General features: G+C 36.4%; 1 protein-coding gene across 17 annotated transcripts in view; it reads right to left on the reverse strand.

Annotated features, from left to right (window-relative positions):
- LOC149571742 (Metallo-hydrolase/oxidoreductase superfamily protein) overlaps positions 1-23,490 on the reverse strand; it is a 299,690-nt gene that overhangs the window by 250,910 nt on the left and 25,290 nt on the right. For all 17 annotated transcript variants that reach the window (XR_016359873.1, XR_016359875.1, XR_016359874.1 and 14 more), the window contains exon 2: positions 9,642-9,789. Coding sequence is in view for 13 of the 17 variants with exons in the window: in XM_089813150.1 (XP_089669276.1) it covers positions 9,642-9,789 (148 nt within the window). In the remaining 4 variants the exon portion in view is untranslated. The remainder of the gene's footprint in view (positions 1-9,641; positions 9,790-23,490) is intronic.

The following is a 23,490-nucleotide window of genomic DNA, read 5'->3' on the forward strand; positions in this document are numbered from 1 at the left end:
TTTGTATAAGCATCCATGTCGAACTCTTATAGTGTGAGCTTCCTTGATGTTTGAATTAGTCATGGCTAGAACTTTACCATCAATTAAGGTAATTCAGTATCCTTTATCTTCAAGAGCTAAAATGGAATCCAAATTACGTTTGATACATACTACAAATTATACACCTCTCTGTTGGAGAGAGATGCCTGACTTTAATTGTATAACGCAAGTTCCAATTCCTTTTACAAGGTAGTTGGAATCATCTCCAATGGTAACTTTCTCATCTGAAATTTCCACCAAGCTATCTAGGTGTTCTCTATATCCTATGATATGACAAAATGCTCCACTATCAATTGCCCATGTTTGAAGTCGTACACACATGACTCGATAGGGATGAATAAAATACAAGTCTTTCAAAGTCATTTGCTGAGGTCGCCTTACTAACTTCAGCAATAAAGGCTCAAGGTTTAGGCTTGTCTGGACACTTCATCACATTGTGGCCAGATTTGTAACATCTAAAACATTATACCTTAAAGTTTTAAACATGTCCCTCCTCCTAGACGAGCGTTTTCCATTTAAGTCTTTGTCTTTTTTCCTTTTGAGGTTTCCTCACTTACCCTTCTTGTGAGAATGAGAATTGAGTACTTGAATATCTTCATTAGTGGAGTTCCAATCAATTCCTCTTGTGATCAACTTTGACTCTTCTTCAATGCAATCAGTTTTTAAATGATCAAACTCGGAAAGTTTAGATCGGGCACTTATCTCTTGAATGAATGCTTCTCAAGATGTTGGGAGTCCATTGAGAGCCCACATACTAAACTCCTTTATATTAATTGTGTAACCAATGGTGGATAGCTGATCTCTTAATTTTGTTATCCTTATGAAGTAAGATGTGATGGATTCTCCTTGCTCATTTTCACATGGTGGAGTAGTTGTTTTAGAGCAAAAGCCCTGCTCATATTATTTATGTCATACATGTTCTCTAAGGTTGTGAACATGTGATATGTTGTATCTAATTTGGAGATGATTGGAACTATATGATCCTTTACAACATCCACTAATATCTTCATGGCTTTGTTATTATTTTTCACCCATTGGCATTTCTCATTGTTTTTGTTGGGTACACATGTTTTGTTTTCCTCAAGTGAATCTAACTCCTGTTCTTTTAGAGAAAGCATTTTCCTAAATTTCCACAATACAAAGTTTGAAACTCATTCAAGTCGATCCTCAAATCTGACGCCATTTACTATTTTGTAAAATATACAGAATTCAAAAAAAAAAATATTAATGGCAGTTTAGATGATCTATGCTTATAAATCTGATTTGGATCTTCCTTATGCTACCTCTGATACTGTCTTAAAGTTTGATCAGATTTATATGCTATAGGAATTTTTAATTTTAATCATTGTTTTGCAGATGTATATGTTAATCAATGCAAACCAAACAATACTTTGTTTGACATTCTTTGTTGATCACAATAATAACACTTAGATGTATATCAATATCAATTTGATATGAATTGATATCAAGTCTGCTATAATCTTAATATTGATATCAACCTGATATATATAATGACAATATTACTTCCCTATAAATCAATATTGAATTGTCAAAATGAGATGGTGTTGAGATATGGCTACGAGTCAATATCGAACTAAGATAAAGCATTGTTGCTGAGATATATTATGAGTCACTGTTGTATCTTTTCTTTGCACCGATTGATTTATTTACTTGCTAGATATTGATATCAGTCTTCATATATATACGACATTCAGGAGACATGTCTCTACGTGAACATGGTTCATGTAAGGGCATGCGTCTACATGAGACATGTTCTCATAAACTAATTCGCCCAATAACAAGTCTTCAACGATCATTATCAGATCAATATGTATGTTGTGATAATCATAATTAACATCCATACATATTATCAATACATTGCATGATTTATAATTATTATTTTTAACCCGATCATACATAGATGATATGTATTTAATTTTATATATATATATATATAGATGCATGATTATCAATTTACTAATTATTGAGCATGCATTATGATAATCATAGCAAATAACCAGATCAGAATATAGAAAATGATAGGGATCAAATGTTCAAGGCCATTAGGCGACTTAATGCATTTGATTTCATCAGTTAGAGTAATTCGACCAAAGCTACAATTCTCTATCAGAGCGAATTGGCCGAGCAAACAAAATGGACATAGGACCACTACTCGAGGGTGTGGGTATGGCGTATCCTACATCTACAACTAAATCGACTATCTCTCCCTCAAACACTTGGCTATCATAGCCACCCATCTAAAGACTATCTCTCAAGGCTCCCGAAGTCTCACTCATGTCCTTGTGACCACTATCTACATCTCCCTCATACTTGAACTCAAAGACCACTTGATGCTTCCTCTTTTGTCCTGTAGGTGTCCCAACCATATCCAAATGCTTCCAGTAAAAAATATAGGGTTCACCAAGTGCCAAACTACCCTCGGGCTTGAACTCCAGTTCGCCATGTGGTATATGCAAGCGTCATCCAAAAAAAACCCAATGGCGTAATGTAGCATAAAGAAAGATTTATGGTGGAGTAGCAAGAACTCATACATCATGTTCACCAATATGGGTGCCATTGCGGATGTCATTCATAAGGATAATCTATGGCAATGCTATGTCAGATGTCATGTTGGAACCCATGAGCTAACTCTTCTTCACAACGCCACTCTCTATAATAACCCCAACTAGTTATAACTTCATCAAACACCAAATTCTTTTACAATTCAATTGTTTGACATTTCGTCAAACACTTTGCAAGCAAGCTTTCATACCACTATAATGAGCCCTGCTAGCTCTCAAGCAATCTATTCCAAAGAAGTGATTTCTTTTCTTTTTTTTTAGGTTTTGCAATTTATGATAAAAAAAATATAGCAGCAAAATACAAGATATTACAATAATAATTTCAACTCAAATATTTGGATATTACATAGGGAATATACAACTGAAGATTCCAGATTTTAATATCAACTTAGATACTGAGTATTTTCACAAAATACCAACAACCCAGTTGATAAAATATCCCCTATTATATAAATCAACAATACCCAGAAAAAATTAGAAGTTACAATCCATGAACTTACAGGTAAGACATGCCTTGAAACTCTTTGAAATGAATTCTAGCAGCAGCAAAAGAATTCTCCAACAAACAAATGCAACTGCAAATATGTAAAACGTTGCTCCCAAAGTGCAAACAGAAAATAATGCCTAGCAGCAAATATAAATGGGTGCTCAACCAACTCCAAATTAATCAACACCCAACTGCTTCTCAGCAACAGTAATAACAGTATAAGAAGACGCCAAATTCCAAATTCCCAACACCACAGTATCTCCCAACCACAATGTATACAGCGATGCAAATAAAGAACAATTTTCAAAAAACTAATTCACAGTACCTTAGCTATGAATTACAATGAACTTCTCAAGAACAAACCCTTATACTTCAGCAAGGGCACAGAAAAATCAGACTTCAGAAATGTCACAAAGGCAACAAAGCAAAATAAGGTAATCAAATAATCGGATGCTTTACTCATCAAATGGGCTCATATTTATAATCTCCAAATGGCACAAAGTTTCCCAAATGAACTTCCCACACACAACATTAAAATATAATAAAGTGCCATTATAATCTAATTTATTAATTGCTTTTGGCTCTAAAAATGACCTTTTCCCCCATAATTTAATATTCTGAAAGGTAAGGCCATTGTTTGTTCCCATGATTTAAAACTTTTTGTCCTGATTCCAACAAGCTCTGATACTGAGGTGACCAACAAACAACACCAACAAAAATAGCAACCTCAACATATTTAGATGAAAATAATAATTCACTCGTCTGCGAAAACAGTTGAAGAAGCATCAAAATTGAAATCTGACAACACCAAAGTGATCCTGATGGTGAAAGACAATGAATGAACCTAACGGGGTGACTTACTATAAATAGACGCTCCCTCCAAGATTCTTGGAGCCTAGACCAAAGGTACGAAATAAAAACTATATAGAGTTATGAAGGATTTGGTTAAGGCAACTTTTCTGAAAAGCGGGTGCCATTGTTTGGATTTTATCTCTTAACAGAGATGGAATTTGGCTAACCGAGTTGAGACAAAGATTGAAGACATGTTGAAGATGCTTTGGTTAAACACGTATGATCAGTTGATCAACGAATATGAAATTATGAGGACTGTGAGCCAACAGATTGCTTGTAATTCTAAAAAGATGTAATATTGTAATTAAACGCATATTGTAATATGTTAAGTTGATCCTATATTATTAGTACAAATTGGGAAAGCCTCAAGGCCGACTCAATAATTTGTTTTAGGACTTGGTATAAAGTTATGGTCATTTCCTTGTGGATAGGTATCTAATGCAGATATTTTGTAATCAGTGAGATCTTTTTTATGATATGAGAACTTATCAATGAGATCCAGTTAGGATAATGTGAGAGTGATATACAGTCATATCTATTTGATGTATTGTGTGACCTTACATGCAAATATCTCTTGGATCGGAGCAGAGATTGGTGCAATTGAAGCACGGTGAGCTTACAAGGAACTATATTTGGCAACAAAAGTTGCAATTGGACAATTGTTGTACACTCGTATTATTCAATGAGGATAGTACTAAAGTTGTTTGGACAGTGGGTCATTCTGTCTTCCTTTCAACTCCTAACATGGTTGGAATCTCCTAACGAGGATTCAAAGTCTCCTAACAAGTACTCGTATGTATTGATTGCATTTCGATGACTCCTAACAGGGTCCATCCTTTCACAAGGAACTTTTATATTGGTCTATCATCTTTGTTGGCATCATTCCCACCAAGGTTTTCCCTCTGATCAAGGGTTTCCTAGTTAACAAATCTAGTGTTATTGTGTTTGGTTATCTCTCTATGGTTGTTGCATCTACTGTTTAAATATTTCAAAATTAAGGAAGATATTGATAGTTGTTTTAATTGCATAACTGATTCACCCCCCCCTCTCAGTTACTTGGTGGACTTTACTTTCGAACAATTCTTGTATTTCTCGACACTTAAACATTTTCCCATCATGAGTCCATTGTATTGACCATCTTCACCGCAAGCACAAATAAATTCCTTAATGTATCATTGTTCGCATGCTTGCCTATGTCACTTTGATCATACTTGCTTCTCCCTACGGTAGGCTCTAATGGGGTTGTACAACCTCACAATTTGGCTAGACCATTTCATTTTTCCTTTAGTATACAAAATTGAGATGGTGTGTTGTTTATTAGCACCATATGCTAGTTATTATTTCCTTCCCCTTGTGTTTCTATTGAGGCTGTTGTACGGCATCCGGTCCGTACGGTGTCACCGCACGGCAAGCCACCCGTATAGTGTCCCACCTCACAATGGAGTACCGTAAGGTGGCAGGCCTGCAGGTTCCCTTTTTTTTCAAAATTGATAATAAAATTTACCCTTTACGCAACCATCTTTAGCAAAATCAAGTCACTCCTCATCTCTTTGTCATCATTTATGATATGGCTTCAACTTCAACCTATTCACCACGTTTGGAATCTCCCATCCATCTAGAGTCCATAACTCGATTGCCCCATTCTCCAAAACTTCTCATACTTTGTAGGGACCCAACTACCTAATTTTGAATTTCTTAGGCTTTATTTCATTTTGCCCATTGTACTTCAATACAAGTTGTCCTAGGTAAACCATATTCGCCTCAAATACTTGTCATGCCACACTTTTCTCCATTGTTGCGCCACCTTTGTTACACACTACATTATCAACTAATGCTCATCAAGCTTGTTCAACACGTACAATCTTTCTCTTGGGCTTCCTATGTCACCCAATCTATTCTTAATGGCTATCTTGAGGCTCTCAATACCATGAATTCAGCAGGTACAATGGCTTCTTGCCAAACATCAATGAAATGGTGTCTACCCTATGATCACCTTGTAGGTGTTGCGGCATGCCCACAACACCAAAGGTAGCTTCTCCTCTCAATCCTTCTCTACCCCACTGAATTGATAGATTACCGACACTAGAATCTTGTTTGTGGCTTTTGCCTGCCCTTTTGCTCTCAGGTAGTAGGGACTTGACAAAAAATGAAAAAATTTGAACTCTATGATCAATAGCTTGATGACATGTTTCACAAAATGGCTCCCTTGATCACTTGTTAATTGTAGTGGGATATTGTGTAATGATTTGTTCATATATGAACTTTGTTGTACTAAGTGTCAAGTTGTCAAGTAGGGCTTGCGCATCTACCTGTCTAGTGAGATATTTTGTTCATAGATACAAATCTCTCTGAGAAGTGGCAAATATCTCTACTTCTCCCAAGAACTTTTGCAAAACGAGAAAACTTATGGTTTTCTCTCGAGAAATTAATGCTGAGAAGACCTTAAATTCTCGCAAGAAATTGGCCACCTCTTTGTGATAAATCGTGAACTTTTCGCAATAACTTGAGTACTTCTCACGGACACCATTAATAAAACTGGGACACCCAATGACTTGCCCAGTCATTGTTTATTTTGCAATTTTTAGTGTTTGGAGGAGAAGAGAAGGGTTTTGGTGGAGAGAGTCTTTGGCAGCCTTGTAGATCGATTGCAAGTGGATTTGAAGTGGACTAGTTTTTACTAGAGCTACTAGGAAGGGGAAGAGGAAGATGTAGACTAGTTTCTTATTGTACTTGACATTTGTATTTGCCTGTCTTTTCACAAAGACAATTTGCTATTTTTAGTTTGCTTTAGAGTTCAGAGTCTCTGACTACGGCTGCCAACCATCGGCATTCCACATGAGGATATAATTTTGTTACATATTGCATTTACATATATCTAGATCAGCTTGTTTGGTCTATTTACACATTTCCTAACTCATTAGATGTATCTCCTCATAGAATTTTGCAAAAAAATGCATTTCTAATTAATTTAAGTCATTTTTAAAATTCCCGATATTTTCCCAAGAAGTTACCCATTTATCTCCGGTATTTGCCGAGAACATTTTTTCTGCCTTGGCGATAAGTGGCAGAGAACAAGATTTTGAACTATGATTTTGTTGCTACCATAATGTATTTGCATTTTCGTGCTCAGCAGGCCTTCAGTGGTCCAACGAAATCTAGTCCCCACTGATGGAACTCTAGGCACCATATTGTGATTTGCAGACTGTCAAGATCACCAACTCTTATACAACTGTAATGCCCCCAATAAATATTACCTTGGTTTTTCACTTTCCCCTTTTTATGGATTTCTCGAACAATTTGCTCATAGAAAAATTATAATTTGTTTTGCAAAATACTGAATAAACTTATAACTAATGTAGTCTCCTCAATAATACACAAAACTAATAATGAAATAAAGACATTCTATATTGGTTGATTAGTCCTTCTAGGTATATTGGTTGTATTGACTCCTACAAGGACAGGGAAAGTATCCACCATAGTCACGCCTACTTGAAGTTCTTTCCAGTGCTCCCAGAGCTGAATATCATTTCTTCCAAGTTCCTGTAAGAGTCTACAGTCAAAGATCTCTTGATTGAGAACCACACATACTCAAAGTCTTTATGGTTTGTCACCTCCAATATTATGTGTTGGAGTGTCCACGACTAGAGTGTCATCGATATTAGTTATTGCCATATGCAATCTCCAATAGACTCACCAAACAGAGGACCAGTCCTTTGGCTGAGATATAGATTATGAGCACACTATGAAATCGATCTATGCAATATCTTTGTCGATTCCAAATATTGATGTGTATTGCCTTGACAAGATACCTCCAATGGTTTTGTTCTTGGTACGGTGATTCAATAGAGATGTCATTCCATGTCGTTCCTTGTATGATTCGACAATCTTGGACAATATAATTTCTGATAGGTCTATGTCACTGTAGTCTAGACAAGTTACCCACTTAATTAACTTTTGCCCAACACAAATATTTATGCCTCTATCCCATGACAGGTAATTCACAGCACAAGTCCTTGACACCTAGAGATTATCCAGCGATCTGGTATTAAATTATCGAATATTCATCATGTGAAATAGACTGTTAATCTTGCAGTGCTTATGACACCATACCCTTTGCAATTGGTAATCATTCCAAATCTGGTCAATATGATTCACAATCAGCAGAGATTGTCTAATAAAATTCCAACAGGAATCGAGGATATAATCGCTGACGCAATGTTTGACCCATAAAAAAAAACCCAAGCTGACTCAATGAGGATATAATCACGTCTCCTTAAAAAACCAAAGCTTCATTAATCTTCAGAAATTGGGAACCATGCACAAGTTATTTTCTTTGTTCATGGCTTATATTGCACAGGCACTTCAATAAATTATGATAACACCATTCATGCAGTGCTACGCAAATGATATCATTCATCCTCATTCAATTATAATTTGCCTTGGTAGATAGCAATGCAAACAATAGATCAACAATTGCAAATACAATCAAGGCATTCCTTATTGAATTATGATATGCAGATAAAAGGCACCAACTAGGCAAGCAGCTCCCAGGGATTGGACTGCCATACAAACTCCTTTTGCATATTGCAGTGCCTTTGACCAAGATCTTCTATTATATATTATTGCAAATAAACATATCACAGATGTATAGGATGAACCTTTAACACAGAGCATACCAGAGATGAATTACTTCAAATAGGATGAATATTCCAATTATTACACAAACTCATCTTCAATTGAAGACTCACAAATTTGGGCAAACCTGGCATACTAGGAAGGATCTTGGACCTCTAAAACTGCAAATCAGAGACCCAATTCCAACTGGAATTAAATAGAAACAAAGAGATAGATGATTAATGATTATAGCCTCTCCAAGGGAGCCTGACAAATATGAGCTTCAGACCTCCATTAACAAACAAGTTGACCCCAATATCAGTGGCCCAAATAGGTCCACAAGTTACATATAGAACTGGACCAAGATACAAAACAATTCCCTTAAAACAAAGGGACATGACAAATGTCCTAAGGTCTTTGTTGACATGAAAGTTGGCAAATCTATAGAATTATTTGCATAATCAGTTGGAAGACGTTAGCAAGTCTAACTTTGATTTTGTATGTCATTTACATCTAATTGTCCATGCCCTTAGGATCTAACTGTCCACAAGAAGTTAATGAGAAGGAACTGTTAGGAATGTTCAGGGTTCCACTGGACAAGCTATAGCTTGATATACAATTTGGCTCTGATTAAAACAAATCTTCTGATATTGATAGCCCAAAGGTGTCATAGTTGAAAGTATTATATATTTTTATACTGTTAGCTCTATCAAAAACTTTGAGTTAGAACACTGAAATCTGAAATTTGAATTATAATTTGAGTGCTTCCATACTACTAATACTTATCATTGATCAGCCACTTCAACTAAATTTGAATCTTTGATTTAATTATAATATCAAATTTGATACAGAATGTCTAAACTTAAATTTTGATGTCTTGTATAGCTAAACAAGTAAAAATTTGAGTATTCATGTCTGTCTGTCTGTCTGTGTTAATCGAGCCATCCCCAAACCCCTCTACCTCCAGACTGCCATTCCCATCCCTGAGATTCCATGGAGCATAGCTGTGTACTGTTAAGATATTTCTTATATAAACTTTAGATAATCTGCAACCTATAGAAAATTACCTGATAAAACAAATTCGGCTGGTTTGACTTCAGTCATGAAAAATAGTGTATTAGTAGGAATTCCAGGTCCAAAGTCAGCCTCTTCAACTAATTTCCAGTAACTCCATGGTTGGGTTGTGCATTTGGCTGTGAATATCTGCATGAGAATCTGTGATGCCCAATCATAAGTGACTATGTGGGGTCAGAACAAAAGACAGAACTGCAGATCTACAGTTACAAATAGAGAAAAACATACATTCTTAATTATATTTCAACCTACTAATCCCTATTTCAACAAATAAAGATATTCTTGATGTTGAAAGGACAATTCTGCCTCTTGAAGATTCAGAACAATTTCTGCATATTCAGCCAAACTCTTAGACCTCTAGATATGAATGTTGGCATTGGATAAAAAAAGACCTATTCAGTAACACTCCCACTCCACCCATCAGAATGTTCGATGGCTTTTGCATATTCAAGAAGATATCTCTTGCCAATTTGTTTTGAATCCATGTAACCGCAGGTCGGGAAAAATCACTTTCGTGTTCCTCAAGTCCATTAGCTTTTTTCCCAGAAGTAAGATGGACATGTGAATGCTTAAGCAGATGGTGATCAAGTTTCAAAACTCAGTAGAGTTCCCCTCACGTTGAAGTGGTTCCAATGTTAGCGCAGCTTGATGGATGTGATACAGAAAGTGGCTTGTAAGGAAGCAAATGACTATTAAGATGGTACTATTAAGGCAGCATAAATAGCATGACATATTGTGAATTACAGTGACACATTAATCACCACCAGAGACATGAATGGTAGATGAATAAATATCTCCTATTCCCTTGGTTTTGCAATAATAAGTATATTTAAGCACGCATTTGAAAGTAAAAAGATACTCAGAGGATGAATACACATAAAAAATACCTTAGATGGAAAAGAGAATAATGATTTGTTATCTGCAGTTGTGTAAGGTAAGTAAAAAGCATATAGGTGAGCTGTGAGCCTGTTTAGAGAAGAGGACGGCTGACATGCAGCATAAAGCTTTAGGAAGAACATCAGTTCTTGTCAAAAATTATTTTATTGGGGACTTTTAGTGTACATTGCCTTGCTCTGAGATTAAAGAAGAATAACCATGAAATGTTTTGCCCATTTGAGCACAAGACTGAATACTTTCTTTCTTAGCTCTTCCACCCTAAAAAACTTCTATATTGGATTATGTGATGTCCTCAATTCAAGCCATGAGGATTAACAGGTGCATTGGTTGTCCTTTCCTTTGATTACCCAAGAGGAAGAGGAAAAGGGTGTAAGAGGCATTATTGGTTATTAAGATGATAATGTAATGTTTGTAATGGTCATCTTTACTGAGTTAAGTTTTATTAGTTAGTTTTTGTTTTCCTATTCAGCTATCGATTATTTCATTTACGAAAGTATGCTGCAGAACTTCAAAGTCCACCAAATTCTGACAGAGGAACCCAGCATGAATTTTGCCATTTTTATGGCGAATTTGCAAATCTACAGCAGGACCCAGGCAAAATTTGGCAAAAGAATGGATTTTTTGGGGCTTTTTTAAACTTATTTTCTCAATCTATTTTAGTCAATCCAACCCTCCAACCCTAAAATAGACCAATAAAAAGGCCAAAACGGTTAAACATATTGATAAGTAGGAGAAGATTTCCACAGCTAGTCAAATTGTGATGTGAATATCAGGATTTAACTGTGTGATTTTGAGTCAAACTCGATGACCCAGTGCTTCACCCCTGTGAGCATCACCTAGATCCAATGAGTGCTAAGTGTTCCATTTATTCTCATGAGAGATGGATTCATGTTGAATCACTACTCATGAAACATGGGTCATCGAGTTTGACTCAAAATCACACAGTTAAATCCTGATATTCACATCACAATTTGACTAGCTGTGGAAATCATCTCCTACTTATCAATTGAAGAGCTTAAGGGGCTTTCTAATGAATGGTTCATAAGGCACAACACTTGGTGAAGGTTTTGCAAATGGGGTTGCAAGCTTTGGGTTTAACTGTGGAGGAAACTTTGTAGTTAAGCGAGCTCAGGCTAGAGTAGTACTGGGATGGGTGACCTCCCGGGAAGTCTCAGTGCTTCACCCCTGTGAGCATCACCTAGATCCAATGAGTGCTAAGTGTTCCATTTATTCTCATGAGAGATGGATTCATGTTGAATCACTACTCATGAAACATGGGTCATCGAGTTTGACTCAAAATCACACAGTTAAATCCTGATATTCACATCACAATTTGACTAGCTGTGGAATCCATCTCCTACTTATCAATTGATGAGCTTAAGGGGCTTTCTAATAAATGGTTCATAAGGCACAACACTTGGTGAAGGTTTTGCAAATGGGGTTGCAAGCTTTGGGTTTAACTGTGAAGGAAACTCCGTAGTTAAGCGCGCTCAGGCTGGAGTAGTACTAGGATGGGTGACCTCCCGAGAAGTCCCAGTGCTTCACCCCTGTGAGCATCACCTAGATCCAATGAGTGCTAAGTGTTCCATTTATTCTCATGAGAGATGGATTCATGTTGAATCACTACTCATGAAACATGGGTCATCGAGTTTGACTCAAAATCACACAGTTAAATCCTGATATTCACATCACAATTTGACTAGCTGTGGAAATCATCTCCTACTTATCAATTGATGAGCTTAAGGGGCTTTCTAATGAATGGTTCATAAGGCACAACACTTGGTGAAGGTTTTGCAAATGGGGTTGCAAGCTTTGGGTTTAACTGTGGAGGAAACTCCGTAGTTAAGCGCGCTCAGGCTGGAGTAGTACTGGGATGGGTGACCTCCCGGGAAGTCCCAGTGCTTCACCCCTGTGAGCATCACCTAGATCCAATGAGTGCTAAGTGTTCCATTTATTCTCATGAAAGATGGATTCATGTTGAATCACTACTCATGAAACATGGGTCATCGAGTTTGACTCAAAATCACACAGTTAAATCCTGATATTCACATCACAATTTGACTAGCTGTGGAAATCATCTCCTACTTATCAATTGATGAGCTTAAGGGGCTTTCTAATGAATGGTTCATAAGGCACAACACTTGGTGAAGGTTTTGCAAATGGGGTTGCAAGCTTTGGGTTTAATTGTGGAGGAAACTCCGTAGTTAAGCGCGCTCAGGCTGGAGTAGTACTGGGATGGGTGACCTCCCGGGAAGTCCCAGTGCTTCACCCCTTTGAGCATCACCTAGATCCAATGAGTGCTGAGTGTTCCATTTATTCTCATGAGAGATGGATTCATGTTGAATCACTACTCATGAAACATGGGTCATCGAGTTTGACTCAAAATCACACAGTTAAATCTTGATATTCACATCACAATTTGACTAGCTGTGGTTCTCATGAAAGATGGATTCATGTTGAATCACTACTCATGAAACATGGGTCATCGAGTTTGACTCAAAATCACACAGTTAAATCCTGATATTCACATCACAATTTGACTAGCTGTGGAAATCATCTCCTACTTATCAATTGATGAGCTTAAGGGGCTTTCTAATGAATGGTTCATAAGGCACAACACTTGGTGAAGGTTTTGCAAATGGGGTTGCAAGCTTTGGGTTTAATTGTGGAGGAAACTCCGTAGTTAAGCGCACTCAGGCTGGAGTAGTACTGGGATGGGTGACCTCCCGGGAAGTCCCAGTGCTTCACCCCTTTGAGCATCACCTAGATCCAATGAGTGCTGAGTGTTCCATTTATTCTCATGAGAGATGGATTCATGTTGAATCACTACTCATGAAACATGGGTCATCGAGTTTGACTCAAAATCACACAGTTAAATCTTGATATTCACATCACAATTTGACTAGCTGTGGAAATCATCTCCTACTTATCAATTGATGAGCTTAAGGGGCTTTCTAATGAATGGTTCATAAGGCACAACACTTGGTGAAGGTTTTGCAAATGGGGTTGCAAGCTTTGGGTTTAACTGTGGAGGAAACTCCGTAGTTAAGCGCGCTCAGGCTGGAGTAGTACTGGGATGGGTGAACTCCCGGGAAGTCCCAGTGCTTCACCCCTGTGAGCATCACCTAGATCCAATGAGTGCTAAGTGTTCCATTTATTCTCATGAGAGATGGATTCATGTTGAATCACTACTCATGAAACATGGGTCATCGAGTTTGACTCAAAATCACACAGTTAAATCCTGATATTCACATCACAATTTGACTAGCTGTGGAAATCATCTCCTACTTATCAATTGATGAGCTTAAGGGGCTTTCTAATGAATGGTTCATAAGGCACAACACTTGGTGAAGGTTTTGCAAATGGGGTTGCAAGCTTTGGGTTTAACTGTGGAGGAAACTCCATAATTAAGCGCACTCAGGCTGGAGTAGTAATGGGATGGGTGACCTCCCGGGAAGTCCCAGTGCTTCACCCCTGTGAGCATCACCTAGATCCAATGAGTGCTGAGTGTTCCATTTATTCTCATGAGAGATGGATTCATGTTGAATCACTACTCATGAAACATGGGTCATCGAGTTTGACTCAAAATCACACAGTTAAATCCTGATATTCAAATCACAATTTGACTAGCTGTGGAAATCATCTCCTACTTATCAATTGATGAGCTTAAGGGGCTTTCTAATGAATGGTTCATAAGGCACAACACTTGGTGAGGTTTTGCAAATGGGGTTGCAAGCTTTGGGTTTAACTGTGGAGGAAACTCCGTAGTTAAGCGCGCTCAGGCTAGAGTAGTACTGGGATGGGTGACCTCCCGGGAAGTCCCAGTGCTTCACCCCTGTGAGCATCACCTAGATCCAATGAGTGCTGAGTGTTCCATTTATTCTCATGAGAGATGGATTCATGTTGAATCACTACTCATGAAACATGGGTCATCAAGTTTGACTCAAAATCACACAGTTAAATCCTCATATTCACATCACAATTTGACTAGCTGTGGAAATCATCTCCTACTTATCAATTGATGAGCTTAAGGGGCTTTCTAATGAATGGTTCATAAGGCACAACACTTGGTAAAGGTTTTGCAAATGGGGTTGCAAGCTTTGGGTTTAACTGTGGAGGAAACTCCGTAGTTAAGCGCGCTTAGGCTAGAGTAGTACTGGGATGGGTGACCTCCCGGGAAGTCCCAGTGCTTCACCCCTGTGAGCATCACCTAGATCCAATGAGTGCTAAGTGTTCCATTTATTCTCATGAGAGATGGATTCATGTTGAATCACTACTCATGAAACATGGGTCATCGAGTTTGACTCAAAATCACACAGTTAAATCCTGATATTCACATCACAAGGTTAAACATATGTAATTTGGACTAAAACATTAATATATATGGTGGCATATTTTGCTATGTTGCTTTACTATTAGCATATTGGAGTATAAACTTGTTTACTGCTGCATACATACACATATACAGATATAAATATATACATATTTTTAAAAACATGTTTTTGTATCGACGAACCCACCCCAAATAAAATTTGAATGAATTTTGAACCCAAACCAGTACCTTAGCTTAATATCAAAATATTAAGTTTTATAACATGGTATCAAAATGAGTTTGAATCTAACTCCCTTGCGAGAGGCCCACGGTTATGTGGGTTACAAGCACTTGCATGCTCCTTGCATGTGCTATTTCAGAGTTACATGTTACTTGCATGTGTTTGTTTTGGTCCTGCTCCAAAGTCATGACATATGATCAGTTGAGAATCATGTACAGACCCATCCCATACTCCCATCGTACAGCAATTAGCCCTCCCTAGTCACCATACATCTTCTCCACTCTATGCATCGGTTGTATGCTGCTTGCACTATACAGTGGCTCAGTTCCACCATACGCCAATACCTGTACGCCATATCCAATCACATCCACACCACCGTATGGACCCTACTAGCTACCATATGACAACTTAGATTTCATCAAGGATTGACAAATTTCATTGTGGGATCATTGTTTCATCTTACCAATTTCGGTCGGGAACATTACAGCATTCAGCCTTAGTAGATGAGAGTGGACCCGTGTTTCAGTATGTTTTTGGTTGCTACAAGACAAACCTATCTTGGTTTACATATGAACTGACTTAAAGTATTAATAGCATAGCAAATGTCGGGTCTTGTATAAATCATGTACATTAAAGAGCCAATTAATAAAATGTACATAGTAGGATCAACTAAATCTAAAGTGGTTGCAACCTCATGTAATGTTTTTATATTAGCTTCCATTAGAGTTGCCATTACAATCTAACATACTGAATCCCTTCAAAATATCAATAGCATATTTTCCTTGACTCGACATAATTTCATTTGATCTTTCTCATACTTCAAGCCTAAGGAAATAATGTTAGAGACGAAGAACTTTCATTTCAAATTCAGAAGCTAACTCCTTACATTTAATAATGAGCTTATCATCACCAGTGAGAAACAAATCATCAACATAAAGCACTTGGATCAACACTTTGTCATCACTTAAGTTGAAATATAAATTTGGATCAGCATCGTTCTTTAGGAAGTCCAAACTCAAACATAACTATCAACTCCCCAATACCAAACACTGGGAGCTTGTTTAAGACCATACAAAGCCTTTTTAATTCTGCACACATCAAACTCCCTATCATGAATCTCAAATCCCTCTAGTTATTCAATGTATACTTCCTCTTCAGTTCTCACATTCAAAAATGTTGTTTTCGCATCCATTTGATTAAGTTTCCAACCATTAACTTTTGCAAAAGCTATAATGGTTATAATACAAGTATAACGTGCTACAGGTGCAAAAGTCTCTTCATAATCTATGTCTTCCTTTTGTAAAAATCCTCTAGCTACAAATATATCTTTATATTTTTTTATACTTCAGTCAATTGCATGCTTTATCTTAAACAGACACTTAGAAGAAACAATTGATTTACCTCTAGGCCTAGGAAAAATACCACCCACATCATTTTTTATGATAGATCAATACTCCTCCATCATGGCATCCTTTCACACTTGCTGATTTGAAACCTCTTCAAAACTATAAGGCTCGAATGCTATAATGTGACTCATTAAGGCTACATATCTTGCAAATTTATGAGGCCTTTTACTCTCTCTAAAAGAGCCACAAGGAGCTGCATATTGTTCAGCCCCTTCCATAGTATGTTGGGCCCACAATGTTAATTCTATAACTTCAAATCATATTGGTCTGATTACAGATCATACTAATCTTTTCTTGTATAAGATCCCTTCTTAAGTCATTATATATTTGTCTTCTCTACTTGATAGGTATCGACGTCTCTCTTGGAGAACATGGTTTATGACTAACTAATCTCCTTGGTTAGTTTAGGTATTAAACTAAAATTCTCCAGAAGTACGGTCTGGGGATCACTATATGGCTTGGAGGAAGAGGGCTGTGTTGTGCGACATACGTAAAATTTTGTAAGGTATATATTTAAATATAAATAATTAGAATAAATAAGAAATCAAAGAGAAAATTATAGATGAGCAACGACAAGATGCAAAATAACAGTAAGTTGAAGGCTATAAAGTCATCGTACGGCCATCAAATGGGAAGAAGGTACCATACGACTATTATTTAGAAGGAAGAAGACACCGTACGGACAACAATGGAAACAGAAGAATGAGTACCGTACAGTTGCAGGCAACTAACAAAGCAATATTAATAATAATGTGTAAAAAGGGAATATTATAATAGAGCAAGCATGAGAGTACTTAATACCGTACGATAAGAGGTTGGTAAAGGAAGACTATCGTACCGTTTGGCCACAAACCACAAGCTTATACATTATATGTAAGGCTGAGTGGAGAACACCATACGGATACACCACATGAAGGGTTGAACAAAGGAGAAATCATTGTACGGAAGAGATCACTTGCAACAGACAATAGATACCGTATGATCAATTTGAATAGAAGTAAGACCTAGGAAGCAAGATAACAATGACCAAGAGCATATCATACGATACAACAGAAAGTAGCATTGTGATCAGAGAAAGACCACCGTACAACTGTATGGCTTAGGAAGAGCAAACTGTACACCATACAGCTGAGAGAGTAACATCGTACAGCTTGAGCATAACAACAAAGAATAAGGCCCTTTGGAATAATACCTTACAATTCTTTTGAGACAAGAAACACTGCCGTACAGCCAAGCAGTTAAAAGGAATTAGACCATATGGCCATTGATCTCAAGGAAACAGGGCTATAATTACAGAATACCATAGTATGGTAGGAAGGTTCTTTAAAAAAAGAGATGACAAATCAAAACGATTCATAATGAATAACGTATGGTACCGGAGGGAAGACATAAACAGATAGTGAAGAAAACATAAGCAGTTGGTAGAAAGAGTATGGGATCAGAAGAAAAGCAATATTGCCTCCCTAGCCAATCTGACCTTGATAGCCACTCGTGTCGCCTTCTCTGCTTCCATCTCATGGGTACACTAAGCCAAGTGTCGCTCTACTGCCTCCAATTGGGTAGTCAACTCCTCTCGAGCTCTCCATGCATCCACCAAGACAGCCTCAGTCCAACCAACACCTACTCTGAATGCCTCAAAGCGTAGCACCCCTCTTGAAAGGCTTTCTCCAGAGCTCTCTCCACCTCTGGCATACAAACACTATGCCTGCAACTCCAGGTCTCATCAACTAGTCACACTTCCCAAGACTAATAACTAAACTGACCAGGGGTCTAGGGGGCAATGCCCCCAGCAGGGTCGAGGGGCAGCGTCCCCACGGGGTCCTAGGGCTCAGCTTGGGCTAGAAGTGTTACTAACAGGAAAAGCATTTCAAGATGTTGTTTCAATTTAGGCTCAGCGATGATATCATGGATATGCAAAAAGTAGTCATCAGTAGCACAAAGTTCCATAGAAGTCTAATACATTACAGCAACAATGGCCTCTCAGGAAGCAGTTTGGCTTAGAAAGTGTAACAACCAGTTTTCCCGGGTCTTAATTAACAACCAACATACTCATAGAATACAGTTATTACTTCAATTTCATAGGAAGACAATTATATTAGTCATGTTCATGTGAATGAGATTTACCGTTAAATTCAATTAGACAAAAATTTCTTAACTAAGAACTTAGAACACCACCAGTGGATTTACCATAGAAATTAAAAATCCACATACCGTGAAATTTGAACCGATAAATCATTGTAAGAAGGCTTCTGCAATCACCCAAATTAATCCACAAATACCACTATAACAAAATCAAATAACAACTACCATCCAATACCGCTATATCAAAATCAAATAACGATTACTATTAAAAACCACTATATAAAATTAGGACATCACAAACCATTGTATCAATTAAGGCATCGATTACCATTGGATCATTTAGGGCTTCTAATACCATTGTATCACTTCGGGCTTCTGATACCACTGATTCAATTAGGGCTTCTAATACCACTATCATTTAGGGTTCCAATAACCACTGAATCAATTAGGGCTTCAGATACCACTGTATCATTCCTTTCCTTCCTATTACTTAACTGTGGCAATAACTAAAAATTAGAAAATATGCTCATATTCAATATTCATATAAATGAAAAACAATCCATAAATCTATCTCTCGCATCTAGGTGTAAAATATCTGTAACGATGAAATAACTAAACTAATCTTACCTTCATCTTGCATATACATCATAAAAGTAAAAATACCTGTTTTCAGCAAACAATTGAATGTATAACTTATGTCTATTGAATGTTGGACAACTTAGGGAGAGATGAAAAATTGTCAAGGGCTTAACCACCCAACCTCGGACCTTAACTTATTCCCCACACAATCTCTAACGAGAAAGGCCCTCCCTACCGGAATAGACAAGGAAACCTCTGTCATCTACTAAGCTTCCCAGTATCTAAACACACCATTTGATAGTAGAAGGATACAATTAACACGATCATGCATGAGCTATTAAGTGTTTTATCACTTAGATTTTCACATCTGATTTCATTCTTGGTTCTTGCAAGTTAACTCCACCTCTTCACCATTTCATGGCTTCTTTGCTGGTGAATCCTAGGTGCCTGAACGATTACAATCATTTTATTTTATTTACACCTCTTCACTATTCTCATGGCTTCCTTGCCGATGAATTCCTCGGTGCTTGTAAGATTATAATCATTCTATTTTTATTTACACCTCTTCACCATTTCATGGCTTCATCACCTAGTGAATCCTAGGTGTTTAAGATTCTAAGAGCATTTTGTTCTTTATTTCGGGAGTTATAATAGCATGGTTATTTATAATGGTTCATAAAATCATTTAAAGCTCCTTCAGCTACCTTTTGGTTCCATAAATGATATTTCAACCACAGAGATAAAAACTTAGATCTACAATGGAACTCTAGGAGATGCAAGAGATAAATAGCAAGGTATTTGTAAATTAATCTGAGTCTATCAATTTATAGCCGACCACAGTCGGACATTCCAATCAAAAAAAAAGAATTAATGAACATGAATGCATATACTGTATTACTCTCAATCCTAGTAATATGTAGCCAGCTGCAGTCGGACATACACTCAGAAAAGAAAGAATTTATGAAATACGAATGCATTTAATCATGACCTGAGATATAATTGGAACCGGTTGAAGTATTGTAAATCAAATTGTCAGTCGGCTCTTCTTCAGGTGTTGTAGACGTAACCAAAGTGCAATGAAGATTTATATCCTCGGCATGAATAGAACAAAAACAGCAGGTTTTTGGAATGGCACCGATTATGAAAGTTTGAAAGAAACAGTAGCAAATGACATGGAACAATCAGCAATCTTAAAATGTAACGAGAGAATCTGAAATAGGAGGAAGTTGTCGGAACCTAGCTAGCCACTATGATACGGCCTCTTCCTCCAACACAATTCCAGGCACAATACCAAATTATGAAAAGAATCACATCTCCTGCAACGCACAACTATAGCAAAGATGCTTGAAATCTATGGGCGTTAAGGATTTCTAATGGAAATTGCAGGTCGCATTCTAAAAGTAAATCGCCAATAAATAAGAGAGGAAGTCAGTTTAAAATGGTAGTCAAGTGCTTAAGAAAAATTGAATACCTTCCACTCCCAATTCTCAATTTCTTATATATATATAAAAGTGGCTCCGCAGTTTCAAGATTATAAACCATTCGAATTCCAAGCATTAAATCAATTGGAAAAAGAGAAGGAAAGGAAATAAAAAGGTTGGAAGAGAAGTTGGAATCGTCTTATAATCTTTCCAACTTCTCTTCCAACCTTTTTATTTCCTTTCCTTCTCTTTTTCCAATTGATTTAATGCTTGGAATTCGAATGGTTTATAATGTTGAAACTGCGGAGCATATATATATATAAAAGTGGCTCCGCAGTTTCAAGATTATAAACCATTCAAATTCCAAGCATTAAATCAATTGGAAAAAGAGAAGGAAAGGAAATAAAAAGGTTGGAAGAGAAGTTGGAAAGATTCAAATTGGCAAATATTAAATCTATTTATCATGCCAAGTGTTAATCAATTAAAAACAAGAATATTAAATTGGAAAGAATAAAGTTGGAAGATTATAATTTGAATATTATAATTCAAATGTTATTATATTTTGAATATTATTATAATCTTTTATGTACATGTAAACATTACTTTATTAAATTATAAAATTATTATGGTGCCAAGTCATTTTTATATTTATATGCACGTATTTATTAAAATAATATGATGAAAGATCAAAAATTATTATTTTATATTTCAACTACATTGTTTTAATTAAATTATTTTACGTTTTAAATTATTTATTTAATAGCTCATGCAAGTCCCACAAATGTATCATGTTTCAAGTTGCTAGGTCCTCAACCCATTTGCCCAGTGATGGTGATGCTCCTACCTAATTCTTTTTTGACAATACTTCCACCCCTTCGACATGTTTCCTGCAAGGAAATTCTCCACAGTTAAATTATATTATCATAATAAATTATTTAATCATAAAATATCATAAGGTTAACCATCTTCTCAATTCCATGAATTCGTGATAAATGATCAACTAGTTCGTTATCTTCACTTGAAATTATAACGACTAGCCATCTTACCATTTCACAGGATTATAACCAAATTAACTGTCAACTGACTTCATGTGAAACTCAATGGCTATATTTTAAATTAGGTCAAAAATTGGGATGTAACAAAAAGTTACTTGTGGGACTCTTTGGTCAAGCCATGAATCCTATGATTATTCATTGTGATAATCAAAGTTTCATCAAGCTTTCTGTGAATCCAGTTTATCATCACAGGTCCAAGCATATTGAAATTCCTTACCATTATGTAAGAGATATGGTAGATAGGAATATTGTAAAATTAGAAATACATTTGCACTACGGATCCGATAGCAAATATTCTTACCAAACCTCTCTCTCGAGTGAAGATAGATCACTTCAAGAAAAGACTTGGTATGGTTGAATTGTAATACATTTGTACTCTTTAAATTATTATTAAAATAATTTTATTGTCAAGCTATTGATTGTTATGGGCTCCACCATTTGTATTCATTATTTAAGAGGTGACGATCTTTGAGATAATGAAGACTATTACAAAAGACATTATGAGAAATGACGATTTCTTAGATAATGTGCCAAACAATAGAGAACTACTATCAGATCTAGATGAGTTTAAGATCACATTGTGATATAGACATTACTATGCCTATAAGTCACAACTTGGATAAAGGAAGAATTTAATCTTTCTCCAGAGTTTATCCTGTGAACTGGTGGATCTTAACTCAGGATCATATTGTGATGTAGGCCTTCCAGTACCTATGAGTCACAACTTGGATAAAGGAAGAATTTAATCATTCTCCAGATTTTATCATGTATGTTGCATTCCATGCAATCCTATTATCACTAGTATAAGTGATAAGTCATATCACAAGTATAGTAATATGACATTGTATCATGTGTTCAATGATACCAAATACTAAGAAGATTCAAATAGATATAGAGTATCAATCTTTGCTTGTTCATCTTAATTGATGTTGTTAAATATGATCTCTCAGTATGATTATCAAGTTAAAAAGGAGTGTTAATTCTGTAACTTTAAATCATACTGGTCTGATTACAGATCATACTGATCTATTCTTGCATAAGACCCCTTCTTAAGTCATTATATATTTGTCTTCTCTACTTGATAGGTATCAGCGTCTCTCTTGGACAACATGGTTTATGACTAACTAATCTCCTTGGTTAGTTTAGGTATTAAACTAAAATTCTCCTTGCAAAATCATCAATTTTGAAAGAGCATTCAAGGCCGACTTTGGAAGGGACATGTACTTTGTAAGGACATGCCCCTTGGTTAATATATTTAATAGGGTGTGGTTGTAGTTAAAGGACACACAAAAAGAACATACAGTCTGCTCCTTTAAGCAAGTCTGCCCTATTCGAATACTTGCAGAAGTATAACATTTCAGAATAATAAATAAATTATTAAAATCTCTTTATACAAGTTGGAAGTAAGGAAGATCATCTTCAGCAAGCACAAAAGAAGGTATTATCTAAAGTTTGATCACACAAAATTTGTAGAAACTTTATACACAAGGGTCCACATGGATCTCTTCTTATCAGCTATATATTACTTGGACTAGCAGAATTATCAATAGGATTAACTAGATCAACAATATCAGGAGAGTCTTCTAAATTTGTATTTGCCCTTTGAGTCTCAAATACGAAACAGGATCAGCCATATCTATGCCTTGAGAAGGCTCAAAATCTTCTCTATCAAATTCCATATTAGACACTTTGGATTTCTTGCAAGTTGCATCTTCATCAAAAGTGACATCCCTACTGATTTCAATTTGCTTTTGACCTGAAATATAAATTTTGTATTGCTTTGCTGATTCACTATAACCAACAAAGATGTATTTCTTTCCTAAAGGTTTTAACTTAATCCTTTTCTCTT

Source organism: Cupressus sempervirens, chromosome 2 (genome assembly GCF_028749045.1).
Source record: "Cupressus sempervirens isolate cs-2001-9-10 chromosome 2, ASM2874904v1, whole genome shotgun sequence".
Classification (NCBI taxonomy): domain Eukaryota; kingdom Viridiplantae; phylum Streptophyta; class Pinopsida; order Cupressales; family Cupressaceae; genus Cupressus; species Cupressus sempervirens.